Below are 17,716 nucleotides of genomic sequence, written 5' to 3' on the forward strand. Positions count from 1 at the left end.
GATTTAGCAAGGCAAGAAGAGTGTCACTCCTCCGGACACGAATGAATTAAATAAATTCAAACAATTTTGAGAAACATTATAGCTGTTTTATTTAACCAAAGATTTAATGTTTGATTTTATAAGTTACACAACATAGAAACCTTTTTTTTTCTATATTGTCACTCCTTTCAGTATTTTTTTTCTTTTCCCAGCAAGCCACTTGATGTAGATACAGGACATGTTGTTTGGACACTGCTTGGCCTCTTAGCATGAGTCAAAGCTGAAAATCGGTGACGTCATCCACCAGGCAATCCAACCCATTCATGAAACCCATTCATGCCTAATTCCCCTAAGTGTGTGCAGAGAGCTGGAGAGCAACGGATGGCAGTAACTTAGAAAATCAAAATTTAAGGTTCAATGTGTCTTTTTTTTGTACCCAAGGGTAAATGTGTTGTGCAGACAGGAGATTCAGTTATTCCAGAGTTAAAATCTGACATTATAGTGATACAGCTGCAAAAGACATCAAAACAAAATGCATTAAAACGTCATAGTATCAAACACACTAGCAGAGCGGAGGAGCGGGGTAACTGGCCGGGTACAATTAGGGAGAAAAAAAGGAGGAGGGGGATAGTAGCAGAGTACAAGAAATCCTAAGGAGGTCATGATAAAGTGCTTCTACACACACACACACACACACACACACACACACACACACACACACACACACACACAGTCGTGTTTCACTATCCTTGTGTGGACCCCTCATTGACTACATTCATTTCCTAGCCCTTAACTCTAACCTTAACCAAGCAAACTACATGCCTAACCCTAACCCTTACCCTAACCTTAACCTAACCCTAATTCTAACTGTAACCCTAAAACCAACTCCTAACCCTAAAATAGACCCTTTTCCTTGTGAGGACCTCTAAAATGTCCACACAAGGTAGATGCTGTCATGTTTTGCTATCCTTGGTCACACAAGGACAGCTAAACATACACATACACACACACACACACACACACACACACACACACACACACACACACACACACACACACACACACACACACACACACTCAAAATGTAGCATATCATGCAATGCTCATTGGTGCACGCAGAGAGTGAAGGCCCATCTGGTCCAAGCCACAGAAGAGCCAGTGTAGCTCAAATTGCTGAAAAAGTTCATGCTAGCTATGATAGACAGGTGTCAGAACACGGGGCATCACGGCTTGCTGTGTATGGGGCTGTGTAGCTGCAGACCAGTCAGAGTGCCCATGATGACCCCTGTCCACCACCAAAGGAGCCTTCAATGGCCACATGAGCATCAGAACTGGACCATGGAGCAATGGGAGAAGGTGGCCTCATCGGATGAACCACGTTCTCTCTTACATCATGGGGACGGCTGGCTGAGTGTGTGTCGTCTACCTGGGGGAGAAGGCAAGCCGGTGGGGGCAGTGTGATGCTCTGGACAATGATCTGCTGGGAAACCTTGGGTGCTGGCATTCATGTGGATGTTACTTTGACACGTACCACCTACCTAAACATCGCTGCAGACCAGGTACACCCCTTCATGGCAGCGGTATTCCCTGATGGCAGCGGTCTCTTTCAGCGGGATAATGGGTACTGCTGCCACCCTGCAAAAATGTCCAGGGATGGTTTGAGGAACATGATAAAGGGTTCAATGTGTTGCCTTGGCCTCCAAAATCCCCAGATCTCAATCCGACCCAGCATCTGTGGGGTGTGCTGGAAGAACAAGTTCGATCCATGGACGCCCCCCCATCCCAGCCCCACATACAGGAATTAAAGGAGCTGCAGATACCAGAGGAGACCTTCAGGGGTCTTGTGGAGTCCATGCCTCGATGGGTCAGAGCTGTTTTGGTGGCAAGCGGAAACAAGAAAACCCTTTCCTTTTAACGTTTCGGTCGTATCCTTGTGTTCCAACGATTGACCTATGTGGTTGTTTCAGGAGTTTGCATTGTGGTTTTTCATAAATGGGCAAGTGAGCCACCTCTGTTTGTTAGGTCGTAATAGAGCCTCGCCACAATGGGCATATAGTCAGTAGATGGTTCACTTCACTTTTTTTTGTGGATTTATATGCCAAGAGCTTTATTTTTCACATGAAATGAGAGAGCTTGTCTATGACTCGACTAGTGATGACAATGAATTCACCCTTAGCCTGTGAGTTTTGAGGACCTCTACCAATTTAATGGTCAATTAGTAAAAAAAATAACAGTAACAGTAAATAGATGCCACACATTTAGATGTTGTACGATGTTTGTACACAGCGTAGTACGAGAAGAGCGCTGACGTCACAATGTAACAGATTCCTTTAGCAACACATTGTGCTACACCACTGCTGTTCAGCTAATACAGCCATCTGATTCATTAGTTCAGCACGCTGCACTTCCGCCACAAGCTGGGACCCCAACAAACACTATCAGTAAGGGGCGTCCGGGTGGTGTAGCGGTCTATTCCGTTGCCTACCAACACGGGGATCGCCGGTTCGAATCCCCGTGTTTCTTCCGGCTTGGTCGGGCGTCCCTACAGACACAATTGGCCGTGTCTACGGGTGGAAAGCTGGATGTGGGTATGTGTCCTGGTCGCTGCACTAGCGCCTCCTCTGGTCGGTTGGGGCGCCTGTTCGGAGGGGGGATAGCGTGATCCTCCCACGCGCTACGTCCCCCTGGTGAAACTCTTTACTGTCAGGTGAAAAGAAGCGGCTGGCGACTCCACATGTATGGGAGGACACACGTGGTAGTCTGCAGCCCTCCCCGGATCAGCAGAGTGGGTGGAGCAGCGACCGGGACGGCTCGGAAGAGCGGGGTAATTGGCCGGATACAATTGGGGAGAAAAGGGGGGGGGGACTATTTTAAATATGGAGAATAAAACAACAAAACAAAGCAGTGATCTTGGCCATCATGATCATCTTATCACATGGACAAAAGGTTTGTAGATCTTTGCTCAGCTAATGGTGGCAACTGGTCAGTGCATCGCGGATGGGGGCGACATGACGCCGTGGGCTTGTTTCCTTCTTCTGAACATCCTCTCTTTATTTGAAGGTGAATAAAATGTCAGCACTAAAAAAATGATATTGCATATTTAAATATTTACAATTGTTTTGCAAACTCTCCAGTATGTACAAATAAATACAAGATTGATAAAGGTTCACTGTGTTGTAATTCACTGCTGCTTATGAATGAACTCAGTGCACTTCACATCCTTTTCATCATTATTTTTATTTCCTTTGTCAAACATTGGCCATCATACTGGGTATTGTGCACGAGCTTTCTAAAGAGAAAGTACAAATACAATAACTGGTACTTACTGAGGCTGGCTGGTAAAAATGAGATTTCCAATTAGCCAAATTGATTATCAACAACAACAAAAAATCAATTATCAATTAAGGGTCCAGTCACGGGTCCGCAATTATCAAAAATCAAAAAACAAAAAAACAAAACCAAAAAAACAACTATCTCCTACTCTGTATCCACTCTAGCTGTCATTTGATAGCACATTGAAGATGCTTAACGTTGGTAAGTGTATGTACAACATTTACAGCCATGCTTTACTGCCGTACACTGCAAGATAACCAGATTTCTTAATCAGCTGTTTACCACCCAGCCTGGAGACGGCTGATAAATCACCGGAGGTGGCTCTGGTTATTCGTCCAGGGCAACTTGTGGCAGTCTTCATCTTCGCTCTCTCTAGCTTTTAGATGAAGAAGAGGAAGATGATGAATATTGGTCTGGCGGTGAGTCATCCGTGTGCATGCTGCTGTTGAATGTGTTGTCTCGGTTTAGGTGGAGGATAGCCGGAAGGAACAGTAACCCTCCCTGCAGAGATAAGGAGCAGCTTTACTGCCATGTCATGACACTGTGACTTTTTTTTCCCCCATGTGCTAAATAATGTTTGACAGTGTGGTGACCCACATCTATATAACGAGAGACATTCACATAAGGGGACGGTGTACCTTTAAGGGAAGAGGCGGGGGTCAGATAATGCACTTCCGCTTCCGGTTGAGAGTGAGTTCAGTGTCGTTGTCGAATGTATGACATGCGAAGTTTGGGCTAGTAAACTACCTCGACTACGTCTACTCTCACGTCTCCTGTCTCGTTGTTTTCTAACTCCACAACAGCCTACAAACATACTTAAGAGTGTAAGAGCTAAGAAAATGGACATTGTATGATGAAAGAAAGAAAGAAAGACACTTTATTTTGTCATTGTACAGCTACAACGAATGCGTTCTCTGCATGTAACCCATCCTGCTGTATGGGAGCAGTGGGCAGCTGCAGCGCCCAGGGACCAACTCCAGTCCTTCTTTCCACTGCCTTGCTGAGGGGCACAGGCAGGAGTATAAACCCTAACATGCATGTCTTTTTGATGGTGGGAGGAAACCGGAGCACCCGGAGGAAACCCCACGCAGACACGGGGAGAACATGCAAGCTCCACACAGAAAGGACCTGGGACGGCCTGGGGTTAGAAACCCAGGACCTCTTAGCCTTGAGGCGACAGCGCCAACCACTGGGCCACCGAATGCAAAGACAAATAAAACCAAGGCTGAATGGGATTTATTCAACGTCTGATCGTATTCCAGCTCTCCAGAGGAAGTGTTTGGCATTAGTTGTGGATTTATAATATATTCTCCACAGAACCTGGGCGAAGTGCATGCATTGTAAATTGCTGGCTCGAGTGCCACCTCCACAAGTTAAATCATATGCAAAGAAAACTTGGTACGGTACCTGCAGTATTTGGTGCCACAGTCGGAGTCCTGCTTGCAGCTGGCCCCTACTGGCTTGAGCGTGTTCCAGCGCCACAGCAGGGAGCGCTTGGTACGGTGGATAAGACCGAGCCATTCTTCGGGCACTGGCACCGACTCTGCCTGCGGAAGATCAGAAAATCATCACCTCCTGATTTGGCTGCGATCAAAAGTATTCACCCTGGCATTCTTCTTCTTTTCCCCCTGAAGCTTAACAGATTTCATGATTTCTAATTCAAAGAAAACAAAGAGGGTGAGATGTTTCGTAGCTGATGTTTAACATGTGGACTGTAATAATTTGCTTTCTAACAATTTATGTTATAAATGTTATTATTTATTAAACACAATATAAATATGAATACAATATAAGAAATATTTATTTATAAATATTTATTATTAATTTAATTAAAATGTCTTAATAATTTGCTTATCTATCTTTCAATTATGTCCTGTCGATTTGCATTGTAAATATGTACCTATTAAGACAGACGGTAAAAGGTAACTTTATGATTTGCTGCTATAGTAATAAAACAATTACATAAATTTGAAATGTACGGTAAGCCAAAACCCATTCTATTGCCACCATGGAGATACAGAACACACTCTTCTTCAAAAGTAAGACAACAATATGAGTCAACATGGTCTTACCTGGAAGTTGCAAATTAGACAGAACAAAGTGGAAACCACCATAATCTTGTGCATAGTCATCCTCATGTTACACAGCGTGTTGTGAAGCCACTTGCTGACTGGAGGTGCAGGGTAGCTGGACTGCTGCGTTATCTCCAGTCACTTGTATTAAAGGTGTTAATTGGGCTAGGGTGGAGCTGATCCCTGATATTTATCCGGAGTCACTTTAGCACTTTATTATGTTTATGGCTGAAACTGAGACTTTAATGGGAGGCCGATATTGATTGATTGCCATCAAAAGAAAACACTTCAAACGGCGTTTATCATTTTGATAACGCCTCCCAACGTCAGTGGTTACCAGCATGACTTCACAGAAACCTTTAACCTGGGACATGAGGACAGCTCCACGTAGGAGGCCACACAGTCATAATAGTCATAAATGAAATTTATAACCCCTAACTCCTCTGTTATGCCTGTCATATACCCTGGTCCCCTCACAATATTCACTTTTTTATCATAATAAATGATAATATCCATTTACTTTGTCAATTTTCGCTTTTGTTTGTACTGCATGCTCACTTTTGAAAGTAAACTTCTATGGGTCAGTGTACGCCACCTGAGGGTACGCTGGTTTACTCGATAAATCCACAGTGATTATTTTTTTTAGTAGTTGGCCCTTATAGCTACTTTCAATTCGCGTCTTAAGCTATGACGTAGGCACGTCCCTGTTGCGTGGGCGCGCGCGCGCGAATTTGCTTCCGGCTCCATCGACTTGTTGACAATGTGCCTCACTGCTGTGTCCCCCTTTGTTTAAATCGATCAGAGAGTAAAACTGAGACCAAACTGTCTTTCTATCGCTTTCCTCCGAAAGACAAAGATAAGAAGAGGTGGCTGCAGTTAATACGGTAAGTTGCTATTGAAGAAATGCATTGAAAATCGAAGTTTGGCGCCGACTTTTGTGCTAAGTGCAGACTAGCTACCCTGCACTGCAGACTAGCTACTACCGGTAGCTACCCTCTTGTTACCGAAATCCACGTTACATACTAGACAGGTATTTAGATTTTTAGCTAATTCAACAAGCGAGGATCAATATATGTGCTTTTCCATATGTTTTTCTGCTCAATAAGGCTTTAATCAGAGTGTAGTGGAGGGTAAACAAGCATCGGTTAGCCACTTATGTTGTTACTACTACAACCCTGTCTGTGAAGACATACAGTTACTGTAAGCAAGCATTATGTCAGCTACACACTCGGAAAACTGCATTATTCTATGCATTGTTAGCCCATGATTATCTAAAACGAGATGATGCATCTCAAGGGGATTATCATTAAAGAGACTTGGAGTAAATGCATGAATAAGCAGGGGTACATAACATTAGATAGTCCAGGTGAATGTGCTGTTTCTGCCTGTTTTGTTACAGTAGTTTCACTTCTGACTTTTCCCATATAAATCAAACAATGAAACTTCATATCTACAAAAAATAATGTTTCTGTAGGGAGACTGACATCTAATTCTAAAGCCTGACTATGTAACCTTTCCTTTATGAAAAGGCTATAATATTTGCCCCCCCCCCCAAAAAAATCTGTATTGTATAGTATGTGAATACAATATAACTTGCCCAATCTGTATGGTAGACTGTTTGTATAATATCATTATACAATCCTTACAGTAGAGTATGTTAACACAGTAGAAATTGTGTTTTAAATAATTGATGGTTAAAGTGGCATTCTTTAACTTTTTTCGATAAAAAATAAAGTTGATTTTGGTCAAGATTTACCACTATCTTTCACTGAGGGAGGTAACAGAGGACTGATTTAGCCTATTTCCCATTCACAAATCCTTCACCATCTGTTACAATGCCCATGTTTGTGACTGTGTCTAACCAGACACAAAAATGGGCATTGTAGCAGATGCTGAAGATTTCATGAATGGGAAATAGGCTGAATTAGTACAGTGTTACCTCCTTCAGTGAAAGATAGTGGTAAATCTTGACCAAAATCAACTTTATTTTTTATCGAAAAAAGTTAAAGAATGCCACTTTAATTGTTCAAATCCAGGGCAGACGATAAGTTACAATGCAGCTTCAAGTTTTCATTGCCAATCATTTCTAAATCTCTCATTCTTTTTTTTTTTACAGGTGTGATGGCTTTACACCAAGCCCCTGCTCAAGGGTGTGCAGTTGGCATTTTCCAAATGGCAAAGCTGCTGGCCCATCACGTTTTGCTTGGAACGAGGGGAAGACTTTCCCAGGCCACCTCAGCCTTCCACACAAGAAGAGAAAAACAGTACCACTCCCTCCCAGTGGTGAAGAAGGGACAAATGAACTTGAATTACAAAATTCTGACATTGCAACCGCAGAGCCCCCTAGTACTTCAGACAACCCAACCGCAGACACCCCTAATACTTCAGACAACCCAACCGCAGACACCCCTGGTACTTCAGACAACCCAACCGCAGACACCCCTGGTACTTCAGACAACCCAACCGCAGACACCCCTAGTACTTCAGACAACCCAACCGCAGACACCCCTCGTACTTCAGACAACCCTTTTAACAGTGTTGCGCTGCTAGAGATAGAGGTTGACATGTTGAGAAGAGAGAATGAAAAATTGAAAAGAGAATTGGAGAAACAAAAACAGACCTTTTCCTTCAGCCAAATATCTTCCAATCATGTCAAAGTAAAATATTTCACTGGCTTACCAGATGTTGCTACCATCCTGGTTTTGGAAGCACTCTTATCTAAGTTTGAGCTACAATATCATTTGAATTGGACAGTCCAGTCTATGCCACTAGTCGATCAGTTGCTACTAACTTTGATGAAGCTCAAACTTAATTCTGGTCATGAAGACCTTGCAACCAGGTTTATTGCAGTACAGCCACAGTTACCAACATTTTTATCACCATTGTCAGTGCCCTGTATGACATTTTATATGTTGGTATGCTTGAGAACAACATCCCCTCCATAGAGAAGAACCAGGCATCGTTGCCAGAGTGTTTCCGTCCGTTTCCTAACTGTAGGATTGTGCTTGATTGCACAGAGTTAGCAGTCTCCAGGACAGAGAGGCTTGACAAACAGAATCATTTATGGAGCCAGTACAAAAAACGGACCACACACAAAGCCTTAATAGGTGTGGCTCCTAATGGAGTGATAACATTTGTCAGTGACTATTATGGTGGAAGTGCCTCAGACAAGGCTATTACATTAGATTCTGGAGTTCTCAATCATCTACGCCCAGGAGACATGGTGATGGCAGATAAAGGCTTCACAATCCGGGACATCTTGCCAGAAGGGGTTTCACTCAACATCCCGTCTTTCCTTGTTAATGGACAGTTCACACAAGAAGAAGTTAAGAAAAACAAACTCATATCCAGTGCTAGGATCCATGTGGAGCGCTCCATTCAGAGGTTGAAATTGTTCAACATTTTGGACAATATCCCATATCAGTTCACTAAAAACATAAACAAAATACTGAAAGTGTGCGTGTGTCTTACCAACCTACAAACACCAATTCTTCGGGAAATAGCATGAAATGACTTGAATAAATGTAAGCAGAATCAGATTCATGTATTTATACTTTTAATAAAGTAATACTGAATTAAGAACACTGCTTGATTTTTTTAATCAAAACACATTTGTAACAAAATGCATAGTGCAAAAACTAATGTCACTGTAAAATGTATAAAGTGCAAAACATCAACATTGGTAACAAAATGCATAGTGCAAAAGCTACTGTCAACGTAAAGAAGAGGATCACCATATGATGAATACAACATTTAAATATGCAAATTTGCATATTTAAATGATAATGATGTACCGTGCATGTTCACATCATGTATACTTTACATTACTTATCCACTTATCCAACCCATATGGTTGGACAGAGTCCTTCAGGGCTCTAACTAAGTGTCTTGTGTTTTATGTTATTATGTTATGCTCTCCTCGAACCATCACCTTAACGTGGTGGAGAGGTTTGAGTGACCCCATGAATCCCGAGAGCTATGTTGTCTGTAGCCTTGCGCTACTGTAGGGTCACACATGGCAAACTGGTCTAGGAGGGAACAGACTAAGAATGGTTCAAGAGCTGTGAGGAGTTGTGCCCCACAGTCCTTAAATACGCACAAAGGTTTAAATTTGATTAATTTGATTAATTTAATTAAAACCCTTGGCAAACTCGTCTGAGGATGACTAAATGAATGCTGGGGTTCATGTGGTTAAGACCATTCTTCTAATATTACATTTTGGACAAAATAGAACATTTTACATCAAGGTGCCCAGAGATTTCCTGGTGCCCAGCTGACCTGTATCCAACGTGGCCTATAACGTTAATAAGAAACAGATCGTAGCACACATGGTAGCCCTAAAATGGCTGTGATCTTACATGTAAGTCTATATTTCATTAATTCCTAATATGTATTTTAAATTCATTAAACCTTTACAGCGTTACAGTATGTACGATCATAGCCATTCTGGAGCTAGACACATGAAAAGCTAGCCTTGGATCCAAGAACGTCAGTTATTTTAACAAGTCAAACGTCGGAAAACAATTATCTACCGACAAAATAAAGCACTGGCAGTCTTTATCCAAGGCTTATGAATCGCCAGTAAACGTGGGATATAACATCAGAAGCCAGAATACCCAACATTACCAAGCTAACGCTAGCTAACCCTGTTAGCTCACTCACCTCAACCTGATAAACTTTCTGTTTCATGGAAGCCTGTACCTTGCCTTTTATAATGCCCCCTGAAACATTTACGTTCACAACTCTATCTGAATTGAAAGCATTGAGACGCTTTTTCACCCTGAGAGGTTCGTCTTTAAAAAAAGACGTTAATGTAAATATATTTACGGGTTCAGACATATTGTTTTGAGTGGAAAATAATGCAGTGAGATTCCCCAAGGCACCGGAAGTATAACTCCGCCCACACGTGACGTCGCGTCGTGCGTCGTGACGTCGTGCTTAAGAGCCGAATAGGTTGAACTTACTGTAACCGGTTATTTTCTTGCCCGGTGCGGGATTCGATACGGGGTGTACTGCACCACCAGGCGACATCACTAACCGCTCGACTAAAGGGTCAGACCCGTTAGCTAGGGGCTAACGTGTCTTATTAGTAGTTTACATTACTATGGCCAACATGTGATGTTATCCAGTCCCTTGTAAAAAAAATTTTAAAAAAAATCCCATATTTCTTCTTAAAATGTTAAATGTTATTAAAGTTTGGGTCAAACCCCAAAACTCCAGCAAAAAAACAAACAAAAACCAAAAGCAAAACCAAAACAAAACAAAAACAACAAACAAACATTGAGGACACTGAAGAATAAAGGGGTGTCATGGGAAGACTGCAGAATTAACTTCTTACATACATGGATATACCTGAAGTTACTCTTTGGAAACTGCCTTTGGTGATCGATGGTAACAGTGATTGGTGACATTTTGATTAAATGATTGGATACTTTGTGATCCTGTAAAACTCATTTGATTTTCACAAATCATGTATTTTTCCCCCTACAACGTCTCCCAAGATTTGAGTTTATATTTTACTCTGGAGTGTAATTGTATGTTAATGAAAAGGAAGATGATAGTTTTTATTTTTTTAATTTTCATTTAAGCAGGATTTGCAACTAAGATGGTTCTAGACAGCTGAAAGGTGATAATTTCTAATTCCCTTCAAAAGGATGAAAAGGCACACCTGAATATGAAAACAAAAGTTTATTTATAAACAGCAGTGAATGTCAATGTGGTGAATTCATCAATAAAATATGCATTTGTAAATATGTGAAATTTAAGTTAGCTAACGATAACTAAACGACATTTATTTATTTATTTTCAGCAGGCGAACAATTACTATACTCTTAGATATGATAAAAAATAGCCAGAACCAACAATCCCATAACTTGGTAAAATCAGATATTTTTACATTCTGTGCTGAAACTGAGCCAAAATGACATTAGATATTCTAATGGCACAGCACACTATGCAGTCCTCAGTACTCAAGAATTCTTTATTTGTCATTACATTTCATGTACACATATCATTTCACCCAAGCAACTCAATATTCAAGTAAGCAACTCAATATTCACACAGCATACTATAATTTCATGGTGTAGTTAGCATTAATGCCAAACGTGTTACCTGTCTTGACTTTTAACAGAAGTGATTTAAAATACCACAAACCTGGTGCCATTTGAATGCCACTTGAAGTTCTGAGGTTGTGCAAAAAAAAAGATCTCGAAATAATTCTCAAACTGAGTTAAACTGGTTGCCATGATTGTGAATCATGAAAATTGGCATTTAAACGTCACAAATGTATGTCTTATGGGGGATTATTATTACAATTATTACAATCACAAGAGAAGAAATTAAATCCAACTCGGAAGAAGTTGGGATGGGATGGAAAATGCAAATAAAAGAAAAAGAAAGCAGTGATTTTTAAATTTACTTTGACTTTGACACATTCAAAAACAAGTTGGGACAGGGCAGTTTAGGGCTGGTAATGGGGTACAATAGCTAAATAATGATGTGATTTGAAACAGGTAATGTCAGCAGATGATTGTAATCATGATTTGGTGCAAAAGCAGCATCCAGGAAAGGCCTGGTCCTTTAAGAGCAAAGATGGGCCGAGGATCACCAGTTTGCAAACAAATATGTGAGAAAATTATTGAAATGTTTAAAAACAAAATTCCACAAAGACAGCTAGGAAGCGACTTGGACATTTCACCCTCTACAGTGCATGACATAATTAAAAGGTTCAATGATTCTGGAGGAATTTTGGTTTGTGAAGGGCAAGGGTGCAAGCCTAAGCTGGATCTCCATGCTCTCCGATCCCTCAGATGGCACTGTCTCAAGAACCGTCATTCGTCTGTAAGTGATATGACCACATGAGCTCAGGATTATTTTGGCAAACCTTTGTCCACTACTACAATACGTAGTTACATCCACAAATGCCAGTTAAAACTGTTCTGTGCCAAAAGGAAACGTTATGTTAGCCATGTCCAAATTCTCTGGGCTCGGAGGCATCTGGGATGGACCATCACACAGTGGAAACATGTACTGTGGTCAGAAGAATCAGTGTTTCAGGTCTTTTCTGGAAAAAATGGATGTTATGTGCTCTGGACCAAAGAAGAAAAGGACCATCCAGACTGTTACCATTAACATGTCCAAAAGCTAGGGTCTGGCATTGTGTCAGTGCTCTTGGCAAAGGTAACTTACACTTCTGTGATGGCACCATTAATGTCGAAATGAACACAGAGATTTTGGAACAACATAAGCTGCCTTCATGCATTTTTCAACAAGTCAATGCACATGGCTGCAGAAGATGAGGGTGCAGTGCTGGACTGGCCTGCTTGCAGTCCCGACCCGTCCCTAATAGAGGACAGGTCGGGACAGGTTAAAATGCAAAATGTGACAACGATGACCCCCGTGCTTTTGCAAACCTCAAGACTTGTTTACAGGAAGAGTGGGACAAAACTACACCCGAAACACTTCATCACTTGACGTCTTCAGTCCCCAAACATTTTCTAAATGTCGTAAAAAGGAACGGCAACACTACAAAATGGTAAACACTTTACTGTCCCAACTTTTTTTTAAAAATATGTTGCAAGAATCAAAATTGAAATGTGTTTATTTTGAAAAAACAAAACAAAACAACAATACAATTCATGAGGTAACACATAAAATAATGTGCCGCTGTATGTATTGTTTTCAATATAATACAGATCAAAGATAATTTACAAATCATTACTTTCAGTATTAATTTTAATTTAAAATACCATCCCAACTTTTTCTGATCAGGGGTTGTACAATCATTGATAAAGACATGGCCTTGCATGTATAAAATCAGGCTAATACTGTACCGTATTCCATGCCACCAAGATGGTGGGCAAAGTACTTCATAATTTGGAGAAAAAAAAAAGTTTCCCTTTGTATTGCTACTGCTGGGTCTGCCAACTACCTAACCAACACAACATTGACCTGTAAGGACATTGATAACATGGTAGACCATGGTATATCCTTGAGAGACACTAAAACTCTTTTTAAAGTGTTGAAGAAAGTGACTGTTCCAAATGGGCTGCAAATTCAGAGATGTATTCAACCCAAGTACATTCTAACGGCTTTCTCAAAAATCTCTAAGAAATCAAAAAGCCATATCAAGTAGTGTTTTTCACACTGCTGGATAAACGGAACAACTCAACCAGTGGAAACTGCTTTAAATGCTCCTGTCTCACAAAGTGTACGACTAAAAGTTTATAAGGACCCTTTCATGAGAGCAAGAAGCCAATGAATTCATGACACGGAAATATTAATAACATGGAGAGAAAATGTTCTGAGTACATTTAGCAAAAACTAATTTTCATATTCATGCTTTCGCTGGTCAAGTTCGCTGATAATTATCAGTTCCCGAAAATCCATCTTTAGTGTGCACCTCACAGGGACAAATGCAGTGCTCTTCTTATACACTATTGGAGAAATGCATTTGGTATAGTGAAAACCTGACTTACATTACTAGTTAATTACATGTCAAAGAATTATGAGCGCATAATTACAGTTTTTTTTTTAGAGTTTCTATTTTTAAAGCCAGTAGGATATATAAAATTGTAAAATGGTGACGCTGCAGATTGTTGGGTCTACATGGGAAGTCGGCAGCCATACCAACATGTACCCTGGCTCTGCCAAATGATGGAAGCTAAGCAGGTGTGGGCTTGGCTAGTACTTGGATGGAAGACCTCCCAGGAAAACTGAGTTGCTGCAGGAAGTGGTGTTGGTGGGCCAGTAGGGGGCAGTCTTCCCTCTGTTCCTAATAAAAATCCCAGTGCAGTGACGGGGACACTGTGCTGTAGGAGATGCTGTCCTTTGGATGGGACGCTAAACTGAGGTCCTGACTCACTGCGGTCATTAAAGATCCCATGGCACTTATCGTAAAGAGGAGGGGGTTCCCCGGTGTCTTGGCAAAATTCCCATCCTGGCTGTCTCCATTTGGCCACCTAACCATCCGCCCCATGTAACTGGCATAATGATTCCTCCCTCTCCACCTCAAGCTGATGTGTGGTGAGCGTTCTGGTGCAAAATGGGTGCCCTGGACCACCCAGGTGAGTGCAACACATTGGTGGTGGTTGAAGTGAGTTACCCCCTTCAATGTGAAGCGCTTTGGGTGCCTGGGTGTGCTATATAAATGAAATTATTAGTCTTGATAATAGGTATAAAGTCTTATGTCCAGTAATGTATAGCCAACATTAAAGCAGCAAAACAAGAGGTCAATTTTAGTGCTGAGGATATTATGAAACAAATTTGATGGCTGTCAGAAGGTTTCATAACTCCAGACCTGTTTAGGTATTTGGTATCCAGTAATACAAATCAACTCCAAATATTGACTGTTTCTGCAGTAGGGCACACAGCTAAAGCCATAAGTTCAAATTGAATATGACCTATCTAAAAGGTTAACATCAGTGCAATATTATCAATAGTGTCTCACTGTTAACCCTGATTATGGCAGCTATCCAAAGGCACACACCATGTTACCTGACTCTCCAAATCATTGCACACATTTAAATCAATCATGGCAAAAACAAGTTTGACTATTTCATTACTTTGTGTTGCCAGAGATATGAGTTCCTACCAAGGGAAAATCCAATATTTCCAGGCATTATTGAGTTATGAATTTTATAACAATTTCAATTGTGTTTAGATCAACATTTACATAAAAAATTATTCAAAAAGAAGAAATATCTCCCTCTTTTTAGAGTACTGAGACACATTAAAAGTGAATTGAGGTTAAGATGGGAAACTTGTTGCTTGGAGAGGTGCAGGCAAGAGTTGTTTAGTGAATGAACCTTTTACACAAAGAAACCATTCTTCATCACGCATGGCAATCTTCCCTCAAAATTTTCGCATCCATGTGGTCCTATGAATGCAGCAGGGGCTGTCGCTCAGGATCAGTAGTCTGAAATGTGAGAGCAAATATAAAGTGTTTGATAAATTGTCACACTTTTACATCACACTACATCACTTAACACTAAAATCATATTGCATTGTTTGTTACAGTCATCAATTTAAAGACGAGCAAAAACAATGAAAACAATAATGAACATTTCATGAAGCTGACTCAGACCAAAACTGGGGGAGTGCACTCAGTAGAGTGCAGATCTCCCCCTGGCGTACGTATCTCCCCTTCTCCGGTGTTAGAACTTGGTGACAAACCACCCCTGTTTTCGCCAATCGGGAGAAGGAATATACACGCACAGAGACAGAAAAACCAGGCTCTTTCCTGCCATTATAAGACTTTTGCGTGGTGCCCAAGTCGATTGAATGGGAAATATGAAAAAAAAATGTTAATATGCAAAGCTCAAGTTAAGAAATCTACATAAAAAAGGCATTTAGCCTGTTAAGTCTGTGGACAAGCCGCTTCCTTGGCGGACCATCGCACAAAAGCGACCACGTCTAATATGAAATGACAGAGATCAGGCTATCATAATTTGAAAGCCCTTATTAAAAGACTTCAAATATTTTTAACCATCGCTATTTTCGTGATATAAAATGAATCAAAGTAAATGGCTGCTCTGCTGATTGGCTTTCATTCATAAAACAATGGTATGAAAACATAGCTAAGCCATGGAAAATATGTTATTGTAACTACTGAGAGGATTTTCAGCTGTCACTGTGATTAATCCTACCCTTGAAATTTTACTTTTATAGCGGCGTTTTAACATTGGAGACTATGGCACTTCCATTCACCGCGAGGTGAATAAGGCAAATTATGGTTCATCCGGTATCCCTCCAGTTCTCCTGTGCTAAGATCAGCAGTAAGTAATTTACTGGCTAGCGAAATATGATTGAGAATACATAATGTTTTGGTTTTGAAACTGTCGCTGCCTGATCCGACTCAACCGTAGATGTTAGGTGTGCATGCGCATGGTTGACTTAGATCTGGCAACGATGGACGGCAGCATTGGTCAAGCGAGTTAGAAAGTGAATTAGGAGAGGGAGTGGCGATAGTGAGAACAAACGTTTTTCAAACGTTTTTAATCACCGCAACCAGGAGGTTCTTCATCATACACTCAAAACTGTGCACAACATTTTTTAGGCTGATACATCGAGTAGTTCGTGAGATTAGCTGTGGACTGACACACATGCACACAGATGCATGTGCGCACGTGACCAAACAAATAATCCGCTCCAGGCTAACAAAAGAGAGAGAGCTTCACTTGGCAAATGGATAGCGGGACCTGCTATCCATTTAGATTTAACCAAATTAAGGGTGCTAACACTGCAATGAGTCGGCTCTTGATAAACTGAGCGAACACGAAAGTATCAACGAGCACCTGACCCGTGCCCCGAATTCGGATAAGTGGCTTGGATAATGAATGAATGAATAAATGGATAGCTGTTTCTGATCTGACTGTCTTGTCAACCACATCTGCTGTGTCAGATCACTTTTTCATTAAATTTGAAGCATCACTGGCCTTTAGTGTTAATGTTGGGACAGAGGTAATACAGTCTGCCTAATGTAGCTGCAATTGGCCAGTTGCCCGAAGTCTTGGCTCCTTTCACTGTCGAGACAGACTCTGTTGAAAATCTCACTAGGGACCTAAATGTGGACCTCTAGTCTCCTTGATTCAGCTGTACCTCTCACTACCTGAGCTAGGTGACTAAAAAGGCCTACACCCTGGTTTAACGAGGAGACATGTGCTCTTAAGCATGCCTGCAGGAAACTGGAACGTAAATTAATAAAATCAAGATAGGACGTTTTTTACCTATCTTGGCATGAGTGTTTATTGAAACACATGTGTTTTATCTGCTGAGAAAGCAGCGTATCTCTCTTGCTTAATCAACATTAATAAACAATCCTCGATTTCTCTTTGACAATGTAGCTAAATTTACTAAAAAGCAGCCGTCTATTAGCTGTTCACCATTCACAGCCTATGAGTTACTAGACTTGTTCTGTAATAAGGGTGATGAGCTCAGAAACAAAATTAGCTCTTCAACTCAAGCTACTTTTGCAGATCCTGTCTTACCAAATTCATACCTATACAACAAGTCACTGATAGTCACTGTTATTACAGCTTTTGAGACTATCTCTCAATACTATAACGAAGCTCATGTCAGCTTCTAAACCAGCTACTTGCCTACTTGACCTTTTACCAGCAAAACTTTTTAAAGATCTCTGGCCTTTCCTGGGACCTACAATGCTAGAAATTTTTAATTTATCACTTACTACTTGCACTGTCCCCAGCAGTTTCAAGACAACTGTGGTTAAACCTCTACTTAAAAAACACACCTAGATCCAGGGTCTCTTAATAACTTATCGACCAGTCTCTAATCTTCCATTCTTCTCTAAAATACCAGTAGAGTTGTTTGTC

At 41.0% G+C, this 17,716-nt stretch overlaps 2 protein-coding genes across 2 annotated transcripts in view; both read right to left on the minus strand.

Moving 5' to 3' along the window:
* Nucleotides 1-3,199: 3,199 nt before the first annotated feature.
* LOC130122080 (liver-expressed antimicrobial peptide 2) lies at nucleotides 3,200-5,542 on the minus strand. Its single transcript, XM_056291112.1, has 3 exons — nucleotides 5,385-5,542; nucleotides 4,720-4,859; nucleotides 3,200-3,813 (listed from the first exon to the last, which is right to left on the minus strand). The coding sequence occupies exons 1-3, from the start codon at nucleotides 5,448-5,450 to the stop codon at nucleotides 3,777-3,779; spliced, it is 243 nt and encodes an 80-aa protein (XP_056147087.1). The 5' UTR covers nucleotides 5,451-5,542; the 3' UTR covers nucleotides 3,200-3,776.
* An 8,632-nt stretch (nucleotides 5,543-14,174) lies between these two features.
* Nucleotides 14,175-17,716, minus strand: part of scarb2c (scavenger receptor class B, member 2c) — a 33,429-nt gene continuing 29,887 nt past the window's right edge. The window contains exon 12 of the mRNA XM_056290280.1: nucleotides 14,175-15,300. Coding sequence (XP_056146255.1) covers nucleotides 15,262-15,300 — 39 coding nt within the window. The 3' untranslated portion in view covers nucleotides 14,175-15,261. The remainder of the gene's footprint in view (nucleotides 15,301-17,716) is intronic.

Source organism: Lampris incognitus, chromosome 12 (assembly GCF_029633865.1).
Source record: "Lampris incognitus isolate fLamInc1 chromosome 12, fLamInc1.hap2, whole genome shotgun sequence".
Classification (NCBI taxonomy): Eukaryota; Metazoa; Chordata; class Actinopteri; order Lampriformes; family Lampridae; genus Lampris; species Lampris incognitus.

What these genes read in the sequence shown, in the direction of transcription:
- LOC130122080 (XM_056291112.1), bottom strand. Translation starts at nt 5,450, where the DNA reads ATGAGGATGACTATGCACAAGATTATGGTGGTTTCCACTTTGTTCTGT. An exon ending in GTCTAATTTGCAACTTCCAG is followed by an intron (nt 4,860 to 5,384) that starts GTAAGACCATGT and finishes GATCTTCCGCAG; the next exon opens with GCAGAGTCGGTGCCAGTGCC. An exon ending in TGTGGCACCAAATACTGCAG is followed by an intron (nt 3,814 to 4,719) that starts GTACCGTACCAA and finishes TTATCTCTGCAG; the next exon opens with GGAGGGTTACTGTTCCTTCC.